Genomic DNA, 18,656 nt, shown 5'->3' on the forward strand with positions numbered 1-18,656 from the left:
TAAAAAGTAAGAAAAAACAATACTTACAATAATATTGTAAATATTACAAAATAATTAATATTTTAAAAATCATATATACAAAGAAAATTACTTGTACAATCTCTATATACAAAGATACTATTTGAATAATTGTTTTAATTTTAGTACATTATGAAAACAAAATTATTTAATGGAAACTGCATGTATCACATATCACATAATTCATGTCAGCTTTAGAATACAATACAGATTATATAATAATTTTCTCAGACCAAGATAAACAGCACGAACAAAAAACTAAATCTTTAATTACAATACTACAATAAATACTACGAAATAGTTATTCCAAAAAATATGCAGAAAATATTTCAATGATTTATTTTGGTGTTAGTACAATAATGCCATGTTTCATTTTGGAAACATATCATAAAGTCTTCATTTGTGGTTTGTCTGCACCTCTGAATACAAATGCTCCTCTCCGTTGAACCAAAGCCAGCACAGATGTTATACACTCACTGTGCTACATAAATGTCAAAGCTCTCCCGTTAGAATGATTTACTACTTCTGCTTGCTGTTTGTAATCTCTTTGGTACAACAGTTTCAACAGAAGCTAACCTGCGATGACATTGCATGCCTGTGGTATTAATTTATTACGCTTTCTGTTGTGTTTTGCAGAAAAGCGGAAAGCCAACATCCTGGACAACCTCAACAACACCAACGGCACCATCATCGGCGTAACCTGCTGCATTGTACTGATCCTACTCGTCATATCGGTGATCGTCCAAATCAAGCAGCCGCGGAAGAAGTACATCCTGAGGCGGGAGGACTATGACCCCACCATGTTCCAGGAGGTGTTCCAGGAGCCGCCGCATTACGAGCTCTGCACCCTCCGCAGCGGGGCAGCCACCTCCGCGGACCTGGCCGAGCTGGCCGAGGACTTTGAGAGCTACCACAAGCTCCGGTGCGCCTCCTCGCGCTGCGTCCATGAGCATCACTGCGGCTCCTCGCAGCTGTCCAGCAACAAGGGCAGCCGCACCAACCTGAGCGCCCGTGAGGCGACGGCCGCCATCCTGACAGACCTCCCACCGCAGCCCATGCGGACGCTTCCTCCCCAAACCAACCGCAGGAACATTCTGGTAATGAGACACACCTATTCACAAGAAGCCGCGGATGCCTGTGACCTGGACGATGACCTGGAGGAAGTGCCCACCACCAGCCACAGGCTGTCCAGACACGAGAAAGCAGTGCAGCGGTCAGTATCCATCGATTTTGATGATTTAAAAAAATCTACTTATTGCATATTTTAGAATGATTTTCTCCCACTTTTAGTTTTTTTTTTAATTATTATTCCTTTTTAGCTTCTCTTCTCAGCCTCCCACTGATTTTTTTTATCTATTTCTTATTTCATTCTTTTTTTGCTTTGGTCTTCTCTTTTTGTCACTAAGACAGCTGTCATGGTCAGAGTTGAGTTTGTAAAAGAGATGAAGAGGATGCTTTAAGAATATGTCTGCTGCATGTTTACAGGCCTCTATCAGTAAAGCTGACATCTTAAGATTAATGCTCAGCTATACTGCCCTACAAAGCAGAAAGGCAGTAACTACACAGAGTGCAGAACTGAGAAAAAATGATTTAAAAGTTATTCTGTCATCCAGCCTAAGTAGTTACTGTACAAACAACTACCATTTTTCTCCAAAACGAAACATTTCAGATAAAACGTTTTGTCACATAACAAAGGATGCCTTGAATGTCATGAAAATGACAATAACTAATTTTTGACCAAAAATGCAGTTACTGCCTTTTTGCTTTGTATGGCAGTATAGACATGCTGCATGAAGATGGAGCTGAGGGATAATGAACACGTTTTTTTGTATTTTTCAGAAGTTCATTTTCAGAGAGAATATTATATTGAAATTAATCGAAATGGCTTCAGTTTTGATGATGTACAGTGTTCAGGAGTTTGGGGTTAGTAAGAATTTAATTTTTTTTTATTATTTTTTAATTTTAGGCTTGTCTTTGTATGTTAACTTCATATATTAATTAACTGCTTTAGCATGTTTTTAACACATTTATAGTAAATTTTATTTGCTTTTTATTTAGCATTAGTTTAAAATAGTAATAAGAACAGTAAAACATAAGGAAAAGTAAAAAAAAATCTTCACAGAATCCTGAAATAAAATGCATTAAAATATTAAGCAAAATGTTAAGCAACAACTGTGTGTGTGTGTGTGTGTGTGTGTATAATCATGTGACACTGCACACTGGAGTAATTATGCTGAAATTTCAGCTTTGTCATCACATGAATTAATTAAAATATATTCAAATAGAAAACAGTTGTTTTAAACTGTAAAATATTTCAAAATTTTGCAGTCCTTTTTGTTGTTGTTGTTTTTTATCAATACTTATTGAGCCCCTAAAGGGTCATTCTGGTGGAAAAAATCAGAGTGAGTGAAAAAATTTCGGGTGGGAGGAAACAAATATTTTTAGAATTTTTTGAGTTTTGCTTTACTTCGAGAAACTTTTGCGTTCTCTCGCAAAGATATTTGCGTTCTCTCGCAAAACTTTTGCGTTCCCTCGCAAAACTTTTGCGTTCTTTCGCAAAGATATTTGCGATCTCTCGCAAAGATGCACCGGTACGTTATCGAGTCCCGCAGGAGCTTCGGAGGAGGGACTGATGACAGTGTTGGACGAGAGAGGACCAGGCTCAGACTTTATTTTGGGTTTTGGTTCTGATTGTGTGCGACAGTCGTCCACAAGAAAGGGCTGTCACGCACTTTTAGGTATATTGCATTATTAAAGTTTGTTTGAATGTTCGCCGGTTCCTGCCTCCTTCTTCCCGTGACTATGAACTTTTGGTACACACTGGATGACTAAATTCAGTACACACCTTAGGCTATCCCTAAAGAAAACTCTTTATTAATGGACTAATTAGTCTATTCTAAGACAGTAGTATAAAACAGCAGAATTCGGTATACACTTTATTTATAAATTATAGGGTACATGAAAGCAGATAAGCCCAGAACAGTTTTATTTTAAACTTGGAATCCAGTTCAAATAGGCTATAGTCAGCTTTTAAGACATGGTTCAAAAAATATTTTTTTCCTCCCACCAGAAATTTTTTCACTCACTCTGATTTTTTCCCACCACAATGACACTTAAGGGGCTCCGTAAATACATGCAGCCTTGATGAACATAAGCATAAACTTACTGACCCCAAACCTTTGAACAGTTGCAAAATAAGCACCCCTAAGAGAAAAAAGAGTGTTTCTATTCGTGCAGTTCTTGAAAATATCTTAAAGCTTTATGGTGTGTTTTTCAGTGTAAAAAACAAAACAAAACAAAACAAAAAAACAATTGCTTGTATTCGTGCACATTTCAGGCATGTTCCCTATCATAGGTCACTTCGATGCTGCGGTGATGTCACCACGTATGGGAACACCTCTGGTGTGACGAATGTCTGAAGCCCTATACCATCCCGCCAATCCTATTGGCCAAATGGCGCATAGCACCACCCTGCGCATGCGCACGCATGATATACCTGGGTGCAGCGCGCCATTTCGCTCAGATTTCATTCCTTCAGGAATAGCGGATCATCTGTGCCCTATCATCTCGCGTTCTCCAGCGATCTCTTCGAGCAGTGTTAACTCCTCTTCGCGGACGCGATGAGTTTTCGAAAATGTAAGGAGCCATGTACCAGGTACATCACGGCGGGGGACACTCATGACAGGTGCGTAGTATGTCTTGGTTTACATCACGCACAGGCGGCGCTTAGCGGCCTTTCTTCCTGTCCCCATTGTGATGGCCTGCGGCTCAGAGTACTGCGCTCCAGGGTGGAAGTATTCTCTAATGTCGCCCTCGAGTCTAACCCCCGTCAGGTCACCTCTGCGACTGCCGAGGCACCGCACGAGGCGAGGGCCTGGGGTGACACGTGCGACATGGACTTCGTGGACAGCGCAGCGCTGGAATATTCTCCACATCGCTCGCTCTCCCCTACCCTGCTGCAGAATAAAACTTATACTGAGCCTGTCGTCTTCTCTAATGAGGATTTACTTCCCACACCGGAGGCATGCGCTGCCATCTCCTTCGGTTGTGGACGCTATGACGACGATGTTTTATCCACCGCGGCCTCGGGGTCTGAGGACTTTGCGACCGACACTAGCCCTCTTCCTCCTAGCGGACAGGAGAGGCGTGTTTCCCCCTCCTACAGTGAGCTGTTGGATGTGGTTTCTCGTGCGGTGGGTAAATTGGGGCTAGACTGGGAGGTTGACAAGGCCGAGGCCCAACCTTCTTCTAAGCTGGACGACCGTTTTCTAACCAGTCGGACACCTACACAGCCCCGGAGGCCTTTGCCTTTTTTCCCGGACCTCCACCAGGAGGTTTCGAGGTCCTGGAAACAGCCGTTTTCGGCGCGGATTACTAATGCTGCGGCCGCGGATTTCGCCACCGTTTCTGATATGGCGAACCATGGCTATACTATGATGCCCCCGGTGGAAGAGACTCTCGCCGAACACCTTGCGCCTAGTTCGGCCGCGGCTTGGAAGTCTCGCCCCCTTCTTCCTTCGAAGGCGTGTCGAGTCACGTCTAGTTTGGTGGGTAAATCCTACATGGCGGCTGGTCAAGCGGCTGCTTCGCTCCACTCTATGGCGGTCCTTCAGGCCTACCAAGCGGAGTTATTGAAGGAATTGGATGAAGGTGAGGGCATCACACCGGAGGCAGTGAAAGAGCTGCGTAGAGCTACGGATTTGGCGCTACGTGCTACCAAACATACCGCTCGTGCAGTGGGCCGTACTATGGCCGGTTTGATTTCGGTTGAGCGCCACCTCTGGCTTAATCTCACCGATATTAAGGAGAAGGATAAATCTTTCCTTATGGATGCCCCTGTCTCCAGGGATGGATTGTTCGGTGAGGCTGTCACGTCAGTAGTGGAGAAGTTCAGGGCAGCGAAACAGCAATCAGCCGCTTTCCGCCAGCTGATTCCCCGCAGACCCAGGGAGGTCGAACGCCGGCAAGCGCCCGCGCGTTCTCGCTCAACCTCCTCTCACCGCCAGCGAGCAGCCTCTCGAGAGGAACCCACACCTATGGCGCCTCCTCGTAAGGACTGGGGCCCTAGGGTTTTTCCTCCGGCGCACCAGCGTCAACGTAAGCGATTGAACCTGACCTCGACGGCTAAAGCCTCTCGTTCTCGGGTGCCGAATAGCAGCTCCTGATCTTTTTGCTGCTTGCCAGGGACTGTGCCCTCCGCTAGAGAGCGCTGTCGGACCGCTTTCGCGCATCCTACACTCTCATTGCAGTCCCCATGCTCAAACATTGATTGTCTCGCCGCAAACAGCGCCTCGAGCAACATTGGATCGAGCTGTAATAATAGACGCTCCCTCAGACACTCTGCGCAATCCTGCTTTCGGAGTTCGAGGGACGACTCAAGGACCCTGCACAAGCGGCCCGTTTATGACGGCTCGCACAGCCGCCGCTTTTTCGCTAGCGGCAGAGCCCGATGTTCCATCTGTTGGCCTAATTCCTGCCGTGGACACGTTTCAGGATTATACTCAACGGAACGCAACGACTCTGGCGCATACGCTTCCCCGGTGCACGAACACCACGGGTTTTTCGTGTCCGGTTGTTTTAACGCGTATGACGGCGTTGCAGGGAGCGGAAGTTTTGAAACCGCTAATATTGTTTCGGGCCGCGTGGGAACGCTTGCCCGGCATTCCTCAATGGGTGTTACGCACGGTTTGTCACGGATACACCATTCAGTTTCGGAAAGGCCCGCCCCCTTTCCGCGGAATTCTTTCCACTACGGTGAAGTCTACGGAAATGGCGGTGCTGCGACAGGAAATGTCAGCTCTGCTGAGCAAAGGGGCTATAGAAGAAGTACACCCCTCTCAGATGGAGACAGGTTTTTACAGCCGTTATTTCGTGGTACCGAAAAAAGACGGCGGGTTACGGCCCATTTTGGATTTACGCCGTCTGAATCTTGCACTCAGACCGAGCAAATTCAAGATGTTGACGGTGAAATCTATTCTGTCTCAGATCCGACCAAGCGATTGGTTTATTACGATCGATCTGAAGGATGCGTATTTCCATATTCAGATCGTCAAGAGACACAGGAAGTTCCTCAGATTCGCTTTAGAGGGCAAAGCGTATCAGTACCGCGTTCTTCCCTTTGGCTTGGCTTTAGCGCCCCGTACTTTCTCAAAATGCATGGACGCAGCTCTGGCCCCGTTGCGGCTCCAGGGCGTTCGTGTGTTGAATTATTTGGACGATTGGCTGGTGTTAGCGCAATCGTGGACTCAAGCACACTCTCACCGAGATCTTGTGCTGAATCATTTAAACAGCCTGGGCTTACGAACAAATTTCAAGAAAAGTGTTTTAACTCCCTCTCAACGGATAACTTTTCTGGGAATAGATCTGGACTCTCGCGCGATGACAGCGAAGCTTTCTCTCCCGCGCGCTCAGTCGATTGCGTCATGCGTGCGGCACTTCAAAGCGGGTCGCACGGTGACAGTGAGATTGTGCCTCAGGCTCTTGGGTCTAATGGCAGCAGCATCCCCCGTGATTCGTCTGGGACTGCTTCAAATGCGCCTCTTTCAGTGGTGGACGAAAAGGCGGAATATTTCACCCCGTTGTCTCCCGCATCGCACGATTTCGGTGACACGGCGGTGTGTGATGTCGCTAAAATTTTGGATGTCAACCGAATTTCTCCTGTCAGGAGTTCGACTGGGAATGTATGCTTTCCGAGAGACTGTCACGACGGACGCGTCTTTGACTGGTTGGGGAGCTGTGTGTCGAGGGCGACCAGCCCACGGAGTGTGGACAGCGGCTCAGCGCGGCTGGCACATAAACAGACTGAAATTTCTGGCAGTTTTTCTGGCTCTCCAGTATTTCGCGGATCGGAACAGGGAGAATGGCGATTACACCCCCAGACGGTGGATCTTTTATGGCGGATATTCGGCAAAGCGAAAGTGGATTTATTCGCGTCGAGCATGACTACGCATTGCCCGCTATGGTTCTCCCTACGCTCCCCATCGCCCCTGGGCGTGGATGCGTTAGCTCACAGCTGGCCCAGGACCAGTCTGTATGCTTTTCCTCCGATTCGTTTGATCCCAGCGGTATTATGCAGAATACGGCGGGACAGAGTGGAACAGCTGCTGCTGGTGGCTCCGCGATGGCACACGCAGCCGTGGTTTGCGGATCTGATCAGTCTGCTAGCGGGCTCTCCGTGGGAGATTCCCCTCAGACAGGATTTATTATCACAAGCACAGGGGCTGATTTGGCACCCGAGGCCAGATCTGTGGAAACTGTGGGCGTGGCCATTGAGCAGAGTGCATTAGTATGTCCCGGTTTTTCTGTTGAAACTACTGAGACTATATTGAATTCTAGAGCAGCTTCTACGAGACGCTTATATGCTTTCAAGTGGAGACTGTTTACAGCCTGGTGTGGCAATCATAATGTGGATCCAGTTTACTGCCCAGTGGCTTCAGTGCTGGAGTTCCTCCAGGAGCGTTTCTCGGATGGCGTTACACCAGCCACTTTAAAGGTTTACGTGGCAGCCATTTCAGCTTACCACGAATACATAGGCGGTGCCTCTGTGGGGCGTCATCCATTAGTTTCTCGTTTCATACAGGGTGCGCGACGGCTGAGGCCTTTCCGCCCTGTGCGAGTTCCTTCATGGGATTTATCCATTGTGTTGTTAGGTTTATCAGGGCATCCGTTTGAGCCCTTGGAGACCGTATCAGATAAATTCCTGACACTGAAGACACTTCTTCTCATGGCTTTATCCTCCCTCAAGAGAGTTGGGGATTTACAGGCTCTTTCTGTTTCACCTTCATGCATGGAATTCGCACCGGGCTCTGTGAAGGTGCTGCTGCGGCCCAGGCCTAACTATGTTCCTAAGGTCGCATCTAACCCTTTTCGCTTTCAGCAAGTGGTTCTGGAAGCTTTTTCACCTGCTGAGGCTGGGTCAGGAGATCTAAGTCTTTGCCCTGTGAGAGCTTTAAAGACTTATGTGGATCGTACAGCCCCTTGGCGTGAATCTGACCAGCTGTTTGTCTGCTTTGGACATAAAAGTAAGGGCCATGCAGTTACAAAGCAGCGCATGTCCCATTGGCTGGTGGAGGCAATTTCTTTGGCCTATGAGGCGCGCGGACTCGCTTCGCCCTTAGGGATTAAGGCTCATTCCACTCGAGCTGTAGCTTCTTCTCAAGCTTTTCTCAGTGGCTCTTCTATGGATGATATCTGTGCTGCGGCAGGATGGTCCTCACCGAGCACTTTTATCAAGTCCTACGGTCTGGATGTGAGGATGGCCCCTGGCTCCCGGGTTCTCTCCGCTTGAGCAGATGCTTCCTCGGATCTCAGTTATCAGGTACGTCAGGCGTTTTGGTATATCGTTCCCATACGTGGTGACGTCACCGCAGCATCGAAGTGACCTATGATAGGGAACATCTCGGATACGTATGTAACCTTGGTTCCCTGAATAGGGAACGAGATGCTGCGGTTCTGGCCGTTCCGTACCTTGATAACTCTTTATCTTCAGTCATGAAATCTGAGCGAAATGGCGCGCTGCACCCAGGTATATCATGCGTGCGCATGCGCAGGGTGGTGCTATGCGCCATTTGGCCAATAGGATTGGCGGGATGGTATAGGGCTTCAGACATTCGTCACACCAGAGGTGTTCCCATACGTGGTGACGTCACCGCAGCATCTCGTTCCCTATTCAGGGAACCAAGGTTACATACGTAACCGAGATGTTTTTTAATGCTCTCCTGACAGGATCCAAATGAAATAGACCCCAAACAAATGAAATGTGCATTATAATTCCTTATGCAACAAATACCATGATATTAAACATAAAAGCAATGATATTCCAGGTTCTGCCTCATTGGGTCTCTAAACAAACATGAATCTGAGTACAACACAACTAGGGTGTAACAGACAATCCGAAGGTAAGACTCTTTAAACACACTTCATTTCATGTATTTAAATGTTTGTCTAGTCACTGTGAGTCAGTGTTATCTGTTTCTGTACTATTCCATTTCTGTTTTGTCAAAACCCTTCATTGTCACTGAGATGGTCATCATTAGGACTTGTTGACCATCTTGTTTATTGGTGAGGTCCTATTATATGTTGCTTGTCATTTTAGCCTTCTTTCATTTCTTTTGTATGTTATCATGTTCAGTTCTGATGTGCATGGAATCAATTTTATGATTTTTATTAAGGATATCAAAACTGAAAGGCATTTCAGACCCAGTCAAAGGCAAATTTAAGTACTGCTTACAAGATGATAAAAAGTATGGGCCATCTGTGCTTGTCTTACTTACACTTTGTCATCACTTAACTCTAATGAAATTAAAATTGTAGTTTGTGAACACAAATAGAAGGTGCTTTTAAAAATGTTATTTACTCACCCTGACCGACTTTCTTCAGTGAAACACAAAAGGTGATTTTTTGTAGAATACTTGGGCTACCTTGTCCAAAATGACAAAGAATCATTTACCAGTGTTATTTTAGTATTATTTATATACTGTTTTAGTATTTATAAATATTTTGAATTGACTTATGCCTTGTGTTTTTATGTATATACATTTTAATTTGCTTTAATATTTAATTTAACGAATTAACATTTCTAGATTTCATTTTAATTAATGTCTTAGTGATTTGGTCATTTATTTATTTATTTCAGTATTTCTTAATATTAATATATTATTATAGTATTTATTCATATTTAGAATTAAGCCGTGTATATATATATATATATATATATATATATATATATATATATGTTTTTTTAATATATATATATATATATATATATATATATATATATATATATATATATACATTCAGATTTCAAAGTTTAAAGTCATTTTGTTACACGCTTTTGTCAGTTTCTTATTTCTACATATTTAATTTCTATATATTATTTTAGTAATTTTAGCACTTCAACATATTCATCTAAGCTGGCTGGCAAACAAGTATTTTAAATTTTGCAATTTTTACGTTTGCAAATGTTTACGTTTTTAATGTTGTTTGAGGTTCAGCTATAGTTTGACCACACTTTTAGCTTTGATTAAAAAAATTTCAATTACAATTTTAATTGATAACAATAGCAACACCATCATTCACTATCATTAAATTCTTCAAAAATTCACCTTTCTATGTTGCACAGAAGAAAGGGGGTCTAAAACAACATGAGGGTAACTAAATAATGAGAGAAGCTTCTTTTTGTTGAAATATCAATTTAAAATGTCAAGAAACCCAAATTCCAAATAGTTTTCCAATGCATTTTAACTGATGTGCTTTATACCTTTAAAAATTAAGTTTTTGTCAGTCTTAATCATCTATACAAAAGCAGCATTGTTTTCATATTAATTGTGATTTTGTTATGTTTGTGCTTTGCAAATGATTGTGTGTGTGTGTGTCGTACTCTGTAATGTGCAACGTTGTGTTTTTTTTTTCTCATCTCCCATCATGCATTGTCTCCGTCATGTAGACTTCTTGAAAATAGTGCAATCCTGGATCAGTACGAATGGGCTTCAATGAAATATGAAAATGTGGACTGGAGATATACACCAGCATGATAATAACATGGACATTTCAAAGCTAAATTTATCAAAACATCTTGCAGATGTAAAGGAGGACGTGGATTCGGTAACAAAGGAAGTGACCGTGATGAAATCGCTTTAACGTCTAGTTCCTTATTTAGGCACAGTGCCTTTTTTAAGGTTACTTATTTAGGATTCCAGAACATTACATGGAAGTTTGTTGATTTATGTGTATAGAGGTGAATTGCATGCATTTTATTGCCCTGCTTTGCCACCAAAAGTTGTCGTTTTGACTTTTAGCAAAAGCTCTCTATCCACATATTTGTCAGTCACTTTAATGTTATGATTTGCATACATGTTTTTTTCTCACTTTTAAAGTGAGGGACTGTGCATTTAGGTACAGCATCAAACCCAAGTCTAATTTATTGTAAATAGGTTTAAAGTTATTAATATATATTTTATTAATATATATTTATTATTTTATATATATATACACAGTTCATCTGGATTTATGCTGTCTCAGTTTGTTCTGTTTCTTCATGTTATTCCAGACAGACTGAATGATGGTCAGATCAGATCTCTGTGTGGAGCACTGGCTGTTGTCAGACTCCTTGTGCACACAAAAATCTCACTAGATTATTACATTTAATAGCAAAAATAATGTTTGGAAATTTAAACTGATATTTCCTACTGACACACTCCAGCGAAACATAGAAAAAACTGACTTAAAACCATTTTTTGTTGGTGAAAATACTAGTGGCCTAAGACTTGCATATAATAAATGTATATAATAAATGGAATGACATTAAGCCCTTTTCCTCCCCTAGTTTACGATCTGCATGCTAATCCTATTCAATAACATAATTCAATATGAAATCTATGAATTAAATTAAAATAATTAGGAATATTCCTTTACATAAATAATTTTTGAAATACTGTAAACTCTTTCAGATGATTTTGTTTAGGAAATATGCAGTAAGTTAACAGTTGCTATTTTAGTAGCACACAGCACACTTTGTATGTTAATGGTGTTCAAACTTTTGTAGATGATTTGTTCGACAGCTGAATCACCAATACAAGCAGAGTTTATGATATGACATTAATTATAAATCTTATGTTTGCTTTTCATGCTTTTGTGTGATCCATTAACCTGCGGTGAATATCAGATGTGATATCAACAGAATGTTATAAAACCTCAAATACAAGACATGAAAACACCTCTCTCTCACACACAAACACACACACACACACAAACACAGATACACAATATATGTCAAATGTCCCTGTTTTATCAAGCTACATTTTTAAACTAAAGTTACCATACTAATTCAAATGAATTGTCAGTGTTTTTGCCCATTGTCTTGACATTTTTGTTTTAGAATCGAAACTATAACAACAAGTAAAAAATAAATGCTTTTAATTAATGAGTGAATTTACATTATGGGTGAATTTACGCTTTCTTGTTATATGTAGACAAAATGTCATCTGAGATGGAAGGCACAAAAAGGTTAGTTCCAGCTTTTTACTTTTATATGTTTTGATGTTATATACTTTTAAATGTTTTATTAGTTAAAAATGTAATTGAATGTGTGGCACACATTTCAAAGACTAATTTTGTAATAATAAAGAATATATTTTAAAAAATAGTGATTATCACACAATTCAAACCTTTTTTCACAGTTCTGAGAAAAAAAGGCAGATTAGTAAAACTGAGACGTTATCTCACAATTTTTTTCTTTTTTTGAGCTGCACATTTATATCTCACAATACTGAGTTTACCATTCAATAAATCATAAAATGTATAATATCTATGATTAAACTATTGGATCTTTCATTTACATACATACATACATAAATACATATATATATATACACACACACACACACACACACATACACACACACATATATATATATATATATATATATATATATATATATATATATATATATATATATATATATATATATATATATATGACACAGACATTTACAAAAATTACAAAAGATTTTAATTTCTAATCAGTGCTGTCCTTTTAGACTTTCTATTCATTAAAAAAAAACTGAAAATTTTAAATTAAAAAAACAATCCCAAGATATGCTTCTTAAGCACATAATCAGCATATTAGAATGATATTTGAAGGATCATGTGACACTGCAGACTGGAGTAATCATGCTGAACATTTTTATTTTAAAATATATAGAATATTTTACTTATACAGAAGACAACATATTTTAATTTGTACTTATTTATGATCTAATAAATGCAGCCTTAATGAGCAAAATATTTTTTTTTCATCATCATTAAAAAATCATAACAATCTGACCACAAATTTTTGAACAGTAGTACAAATACCAACTCGTTCTTTTAAACATGAATATGAATGTGAATGAAATTCATTTTTTAGATCTGAAGTTTAACAGTGTGTTCATTTCTTTGCAGGTTGTTACATCATACCTTACACCTCTCCTGACTGACATCTTGTGGAAACAGCCTCAAAGAATTTGAAGGGGTGTGACTCTGTGACAGCTTGCTACTTGGTCCATTTTTAGAATTTGATGGGGAATATCTTGACACCGACTCTTCTGAAAGTAGCTGATACTGTGAAGCTCTTGGGAACTAAATCTAATTTTCAGACACTGGACTGAAACTGAATATACAAACTGATGTACATTTCATTTCATTCAGTGGAATAAGAGACATGTTTTTGTTTCTTCTGATTTGATAATTGTAAAGCTCAGATTATTTTTCAATACAAACTGTAGTGTCCTGAGTGGGTGCATAAAGTTTTTACTTTGCGAGAAGCATAGTTCAAGACCTTTAAAATGTTCTCAAACCATACGGTGCGATACTTGAACCAACTGATAAACAGGTGTAGTTTGTAATCCTCCTTTTGCAAGAGTGATTTTACTGTGACCTAGTTAGATATCTCTGACTAGCATCTCAGATGTTTAAACACGAGACTTATTCTCTTAAAGCTGCAGTAGGTAACTTTTGTAAAAATATATATTTACATATTTGTTAAACCTGTCATTATGTCCTGACAGTAGAATATAAAACAGATAATCTGTGAAAAAAAAAGCTCCTCTGCCTCCTCCCAGTGCTCCTATTGCCATTTGCAGAAATACCTTCGCTCCCGTTAAGAAACAACCAATCAGAGCTGCGGCCCTTAACTTTGTTTGTGTTCAAAATGTAGAAAAAGAATATAATAAGCGAGTACACCATGAATCCATTTTCCAAACCGTGTTTTTGGCATGCACTGAATCACTAGGGTGCACCTATAATAAGTGTTTATATTCGGACTATTTTAGATTGATTCGGAGATACCGCGGCGGAGTAACCCAGTACCTTTGTGATTCTTCATAGACATAAACAGAGAGAAGTAGTTCCGGCTACGATGTTCTTCCGCAAGACGCAAGCAGTTCTGTTTATAAACCGCTAGAGAGTCAAAAGTTACCTACCGCAGCTTTAATGTTCAACATTAAGGTCAATTACGGTCATGTCTATGAATATAATGTTAAGTGTGCCGAGCAAGATTTTCTAAGAATTGGTATCAAGTTGCACACCATATCATATTATTTCCCTTCTACTTACGATTTGAGAAACCTATTAATTTGACACAACGTATTTCGTTAATATATTTGATTTATGCTGGACAGGTTGTTTTAAATAAAGTGATACAAACATATTCTGTTGGACTACTTTGAAAGTGACTTTCTAGTAACATCAAAAAATATGTTTTTAAAGCATGTGTTGTCTGGTAAGATAGGCTGATATGTATGCACTGATTAATAAAGGTATATGTCATGGACACTCATGAATGGAAATGGGAACTGAAACAAAATTGAGCAGATTATAGAATAGAAATGACAAATAAATCCAGGATGTTCCTACAAGGCTTTGTAACTTAATAATGGAAATAGCATTGTAAATTTGAGAATTGGTATGGAAAAGTTAAATGAGTAATTCCAAAAACTTAGTGTATGTTTATTATTCAGTTTTTGACAGAGATTAGCTAATGTCTGTTGACCCGATTGTATTTCAGTATTGTTTTATTTTTTAGAAATGTTCAAAGGTTCAGATTATGCTATAAAACATAAATGAACATATGTAGTTTGGGCCAGTTTTGTTTTTGTAGGTTATTACCCTGCTGGCAAATAAAAAATACAGCTAAAACCATCCTAAGCTGGTTTGCTTGTTTTAGATGGTTGTCCAGCCTGGTCATGACTGGTCAGCAGGCTGGGTTTAGAGGGGTTTTGGCTGGCCTTAGCTGGTCAGGCTGGGAAACTAGCTGCCAACCAGCTAAAATCAGCTTAGCCAGCCTGGTAGACCAGTTAAAACCAGCTACTTCCATCTTAAACCAGCTAAAACCAGGTTAGGCTAGTTTTAGCTGTGTTTGTCCCACAGCAGGGTTTACATTATTGTAATTATAGGTGTAGTTTGTAGAATTTTAAAATGCAACGTCTTTAAATATTGTAAAAGCGTTTTGCGTTTGTTAGTGTTACAGTTAAATATTTTACTAACAACAAAAAAAAGTCTAGTGATAAAATTCTGAGCACCTCCTTACGTGATTCGGGACTTTTATTTTGAAAAAACGAAGGCGGAAGGCGTGAAGCGAGCAACTAATGGTAGTGACTGCCTGTAAACGATAAGAAGACATGTGAAAGTCAGCATTAAAAAAAATATTCATAATTTAGAGTTATGCGCGGTTCATCGTTTAGGTTAACTTTCTAGACAGTTGATTTATACTAGAAGGAATCATGATGTATTCAGTATTCAGAATCGGACAAACGTCAAAGTGTCTGCAGCATATATTAAACCGTGTGCATGTCAGATTACCACAACACATCTCCGCTTCACGACCTGTTTATGAAACACCCCGATGTCCTGCATCCACGTGGACATTTTATCCCTCTCGCTCGCTTTACACAGGAGTTCATGTCTGTAGTAGGAGCGATGGGCAGAAGGACACGGACCAGGTGTCAGTATCCAGAAGTTCCCACACACCTCCAATCCCGTCTGCGGCGCAGAAAGGTACGTGCAGCACAACAATAACATAGTAACTTAAATTACTATGAGGTACCATAGTAAAAAATACCATAGTTAGGCTTAGGAATCGGTGTTATCAACCACTGTCACTAGAAAACAAAATTTTTCTTACACTACACTTTAAAAAAAAAAAACACATAAATATTAAACTAACATGTAAATTATTTTTTTAAACATATGATCATTTTCATTTTTTAAATCAAAAGTTGTGTCTGCTGATAATATTTAATGGACCAGAACTGACATAAAGTAACAAATATATTCATCTTTGTTACTTATTAGTAACTGCTGTATTAACTAACGTTAACTAATGAAACTTAAAAAAAGTGCTACCCAAAGCTTTTTTTTTTTTTTTTTTTTTTTTTTTATCCTGGCTAAATAATAAACTTAACTGACTGCTTCACTTCCACTTTAAAGGGATATTTGTGCTGTTTATTTGTATTTATACTATTTATAATTTCTGTACAAATTATTTGTCAGTTGAGTTTGTGGCAAAACTTTCTGTAGTGTTTACATGATGTTTCATTATATGATTCATTATAGCTATTCAGTATTTAAACGTCTGATTCTGTTTTATCTTTCCTCAACAGTTAAACAAGCTGGCAAAGACTTCACCTATTTGATTGTGGTGCTCATTGGAATCAGTGTAACAGGTGACGTGATGTGTTTGATTTGGCAGGAACCAGGGCTGGATTGGACCATCATGCTGAGGGACCTTAATTCAATGCGCACAGACTGAAGTAGTTTAAAGACGAGTTCAGACTGTACGATTTTAGCCCCGATTTTGGCTGTCCGTCAGGTTTTGAGAAATCACAGACAAATGCCCGAAATCACAGGCAAATCAGTGCTCATTCATGTGAATGACAATAATGCAGTGTGAATTAGCAAAAACCTGATCTGAGAGAATCGCCGATGAGTCGAGACGCCCGTGAGATATTTGTAATGCTAAATATCTGGACCTGTCGGCGATTCAAAATCATGCTGTGTGAAAAGTGTTCTGACAGAAAAGTACATCGGCAATGACCGACAGCCAATGGGAGCGCAAGATACAGAGCAGCTGGGAGTTTGGGGAGGAGTTATAGACCACAATATCAGCAAGCATGGCTTGCGTCTCTCCAACCATTTCCTCCTCCATATATTTATTTTCTGTTTTTTGTTTTCGCTGCAAATCAGCGCACAGGCAATTCGTATTGCAAGCTTCTTACCATTTTTAATAATTATCCCAGTCTTACGTGAGAACTCCAGTCTTGCACACGTGATATCACATTGTTTCCTTGTCCTTGTACATGTGCAGTAAATTAACATACTTTCCAGAAGGCCATACTTTTTCTTATGAAGTATTCTAATTTGTTGAGATGGTGAATTGGTAAGTTTTTGTTAAATGTGTGCCAAAATCTTCACAATTAAAATAACCAAAGACTTCATTCAGTCTGTGTGCATTTAATTTAATACATGAGTTTCACAATTTGAGTTGAATTACTGAAATAAATTAACTTTTTCACGACATTCTAATTTATTGAGATGCACCTGTAGTTTTAATTTCTTTTTATTTCAGTTTTAGAGATTTTAGTACTTATATTTATTTTAGCTAGTTAACCATTTTTTATATTTTTTTTGTAATGTCTTGTCATTTTTAATCAAATATTTATATTTTATTTTAATTCAGCTTTATTTAAATTAGCACATTTACAACACTGATCTAAACATGTCTACCCATGGCCTTATGGGACCATGATCCGGCTCTGGTTCAAACATCTGTTTGATGATGGTATTTATCATAGAGCTCTATTAAAGAATACTAAATTAAATTGTGTATGTTTAAGAGTGTAATAAATGATCTGGTTGTCATCCTTATTAGGTGGACTGCTGTATGTGGTTTTTCAAGAGCTGTTTTCCTCTTCAAGCCCGAGCAAAATTTATGGGCAAGCTTTTGAGAGATGCAGATCTCACCCAGAGGTCAGCATTTGGGGATTCATTTATTTTAAACCATAAAGATGTACAAACCAATATGTCAAATGACTGATTAAATCTGGTATTTGCTGTATGTAAAGGTCATTGGAGCATTTGGAGAGCCCATCAAAGGTTTTGGGGAGACCAGTCGGCGTGGAAGAAGACAACAAGTCAGGTAAAATTAAGACTTTTAATTAATACAAACACTTCTGTTACACTTGACAAATGGCTAACAAGATTTGTCCTTCAGTCATGTTGAGTACATGAAGGATGGACTCAAGTACATGCGGCTGAAATTTTACATTGAGGGATCTGAACCAGGATTACGGGGAACTGTTCATTCTGAGTCAAAGGAGGTACATTTAAACTTCTCAATAAAAATGGTTATATTAGTTTCACATAGACCCATACTGTATATGACAAACTACTGCTTCTTCCGACAGAATCCTGAGACTGGAAAATATGAATTCAGGTATATCTTTGTAGACATAGATACGTATCCCAGGAGGACAATCGTCATCGAAGACAACAGATAAAATGGGTTTCAACAGTGTTATGCAGTACTGGGAATTTCAGTAGCAGACAAGCTCTGACAATTGAATTTAAGCTTTGATAACTGAATCGGAATTGGATTTGTCACGTTTGGATTTTGTTGGATTGATCATCCACAGAGTAGTCTACATAAACTTGTGATGATCTAGATATTTCGAGTGTGCTTGTATTAAAACATCTTGTATTTTGTGAAAGGATTTGCATGGTTTTTATTATAAAATTTGTAATTTGAAATAAAGATCAATTATAGAATTCATATAGAATTGTTCTTCCTTTGAAACATTTATTGCATTGTAAATTTGACTATACTAATTTTATATTTCCTTATGTTTCTTTTAAATTAAGTGAACATTTATTAAAAAATGTACATTGTCATTGTTATACAGAAGAATAACAAATGGTAAAAAGAAAATTAGCAAGTGGACAAATAATGGCAAAAATATGTAACTGACAGATAACTAAATTAACTTTAATTTTCCATATACAGGTAGTATGTAAGTTCAAACCTGTTTTTATTGTCCAGATTTATTTGAAATGAGATTGTTCAATAACATATACATATATCAACTTATAGTTATTAATTTAACCTT

The 18,656-nt window shown here is 39.3% G+C and overlaps 2 protein-coding genes across 2 annotated transcripts in view; both read left to right on the plus strand.

Moving 5' to 3' along the window:
• Positions 1–13,599, plus strand: part of LOC113065893 (neuropilin and tolloid-like protein 1) — a 29,261-nt gene extending 15,662 nt beyond the window's left edge. Inside the window, exons 6-9 of the mRNA XM_026237445.1 lie at positions 655–1,231; positions 8,841–8,915; positions 11,988–12,021; positions 12,958–13,599. Of these exons, the coding sequence (XP_026093230.1) occupies positions 655–1,231; positions 8,841–8,901 (638 nt within the window). The 3' untranslated portion in view covers positions 8,902–8,915; positions 11,988–12,021; positions 12,958–13,599. The remainder of the gene's footprint in view (positions 1–654; positions 1,232–8,840; positions 8,916–11,987; positions 12,022–12,957) is intronic.
• A 1,489-nt stretch (positions 13,600–15,088) lies between these two features.
• timm21 (translocase of inner mitochondrial membrane 21) lies at positions 15,089–18,327 on the plus strand. Its single transcript, XM_026237551.1, has 6 exons — positions 15,089–15,549; positions 16,155–16,217; positions 17,423–17,520; positions 17,616–17,689; positions 17,765–17,870; positions 17,958–18,327. Exons 1-6 carry the CDS (start codon positions 15,276–15,278, stop codon positions 18,048–18,050), a joined length of 708 nt encoding a protein of 235 aa, XP_026093336.1. The 5' UTR covers positions 15,089–15,275; the 3' UTR covers positions 18,051–18,327.
• The last annotated feature ends 329 nt before the right edge of the window (positions 18,328–18,656 follow it).

Source organism: Carassius auratus, chromosome 49 (assembly GCF_003368295.1).
Source record: "Carassius auratus strain Wakin chromosome 49, ASM336829v1, whole genome shotgun sequence".
Classification (NCBI taxonomy): domain Eukaryota; kingdom Metazoa; phylum Chordata; class Actinopteri; order Cypriniformes; family Cyprinidae; genus Carassius; species Carassius auratus.

Coding starts and splice junctions, on each gene's coding strand:
- timm21 (XM_026237551.1), top strand. CDS start 15,276: ATGATGTATTCAGTATTCAGAATCGGACAAACGTCAAAGTGTCTGCAG. Junction 17,521..17,615: donor GATGCAGATCTCACCCAGAG/GTCAGCATTTGG, acceptor CTGTATGTAAAG/GTCATTGGAGCATTTGGAGA. Junction 17,871..17,957: donor TTCATTCTGAGTCAAAGGAG/GTACATTTAAAC, acceptor TTCTTCCGACAG/AATCCTGAGACTGGAAAATA.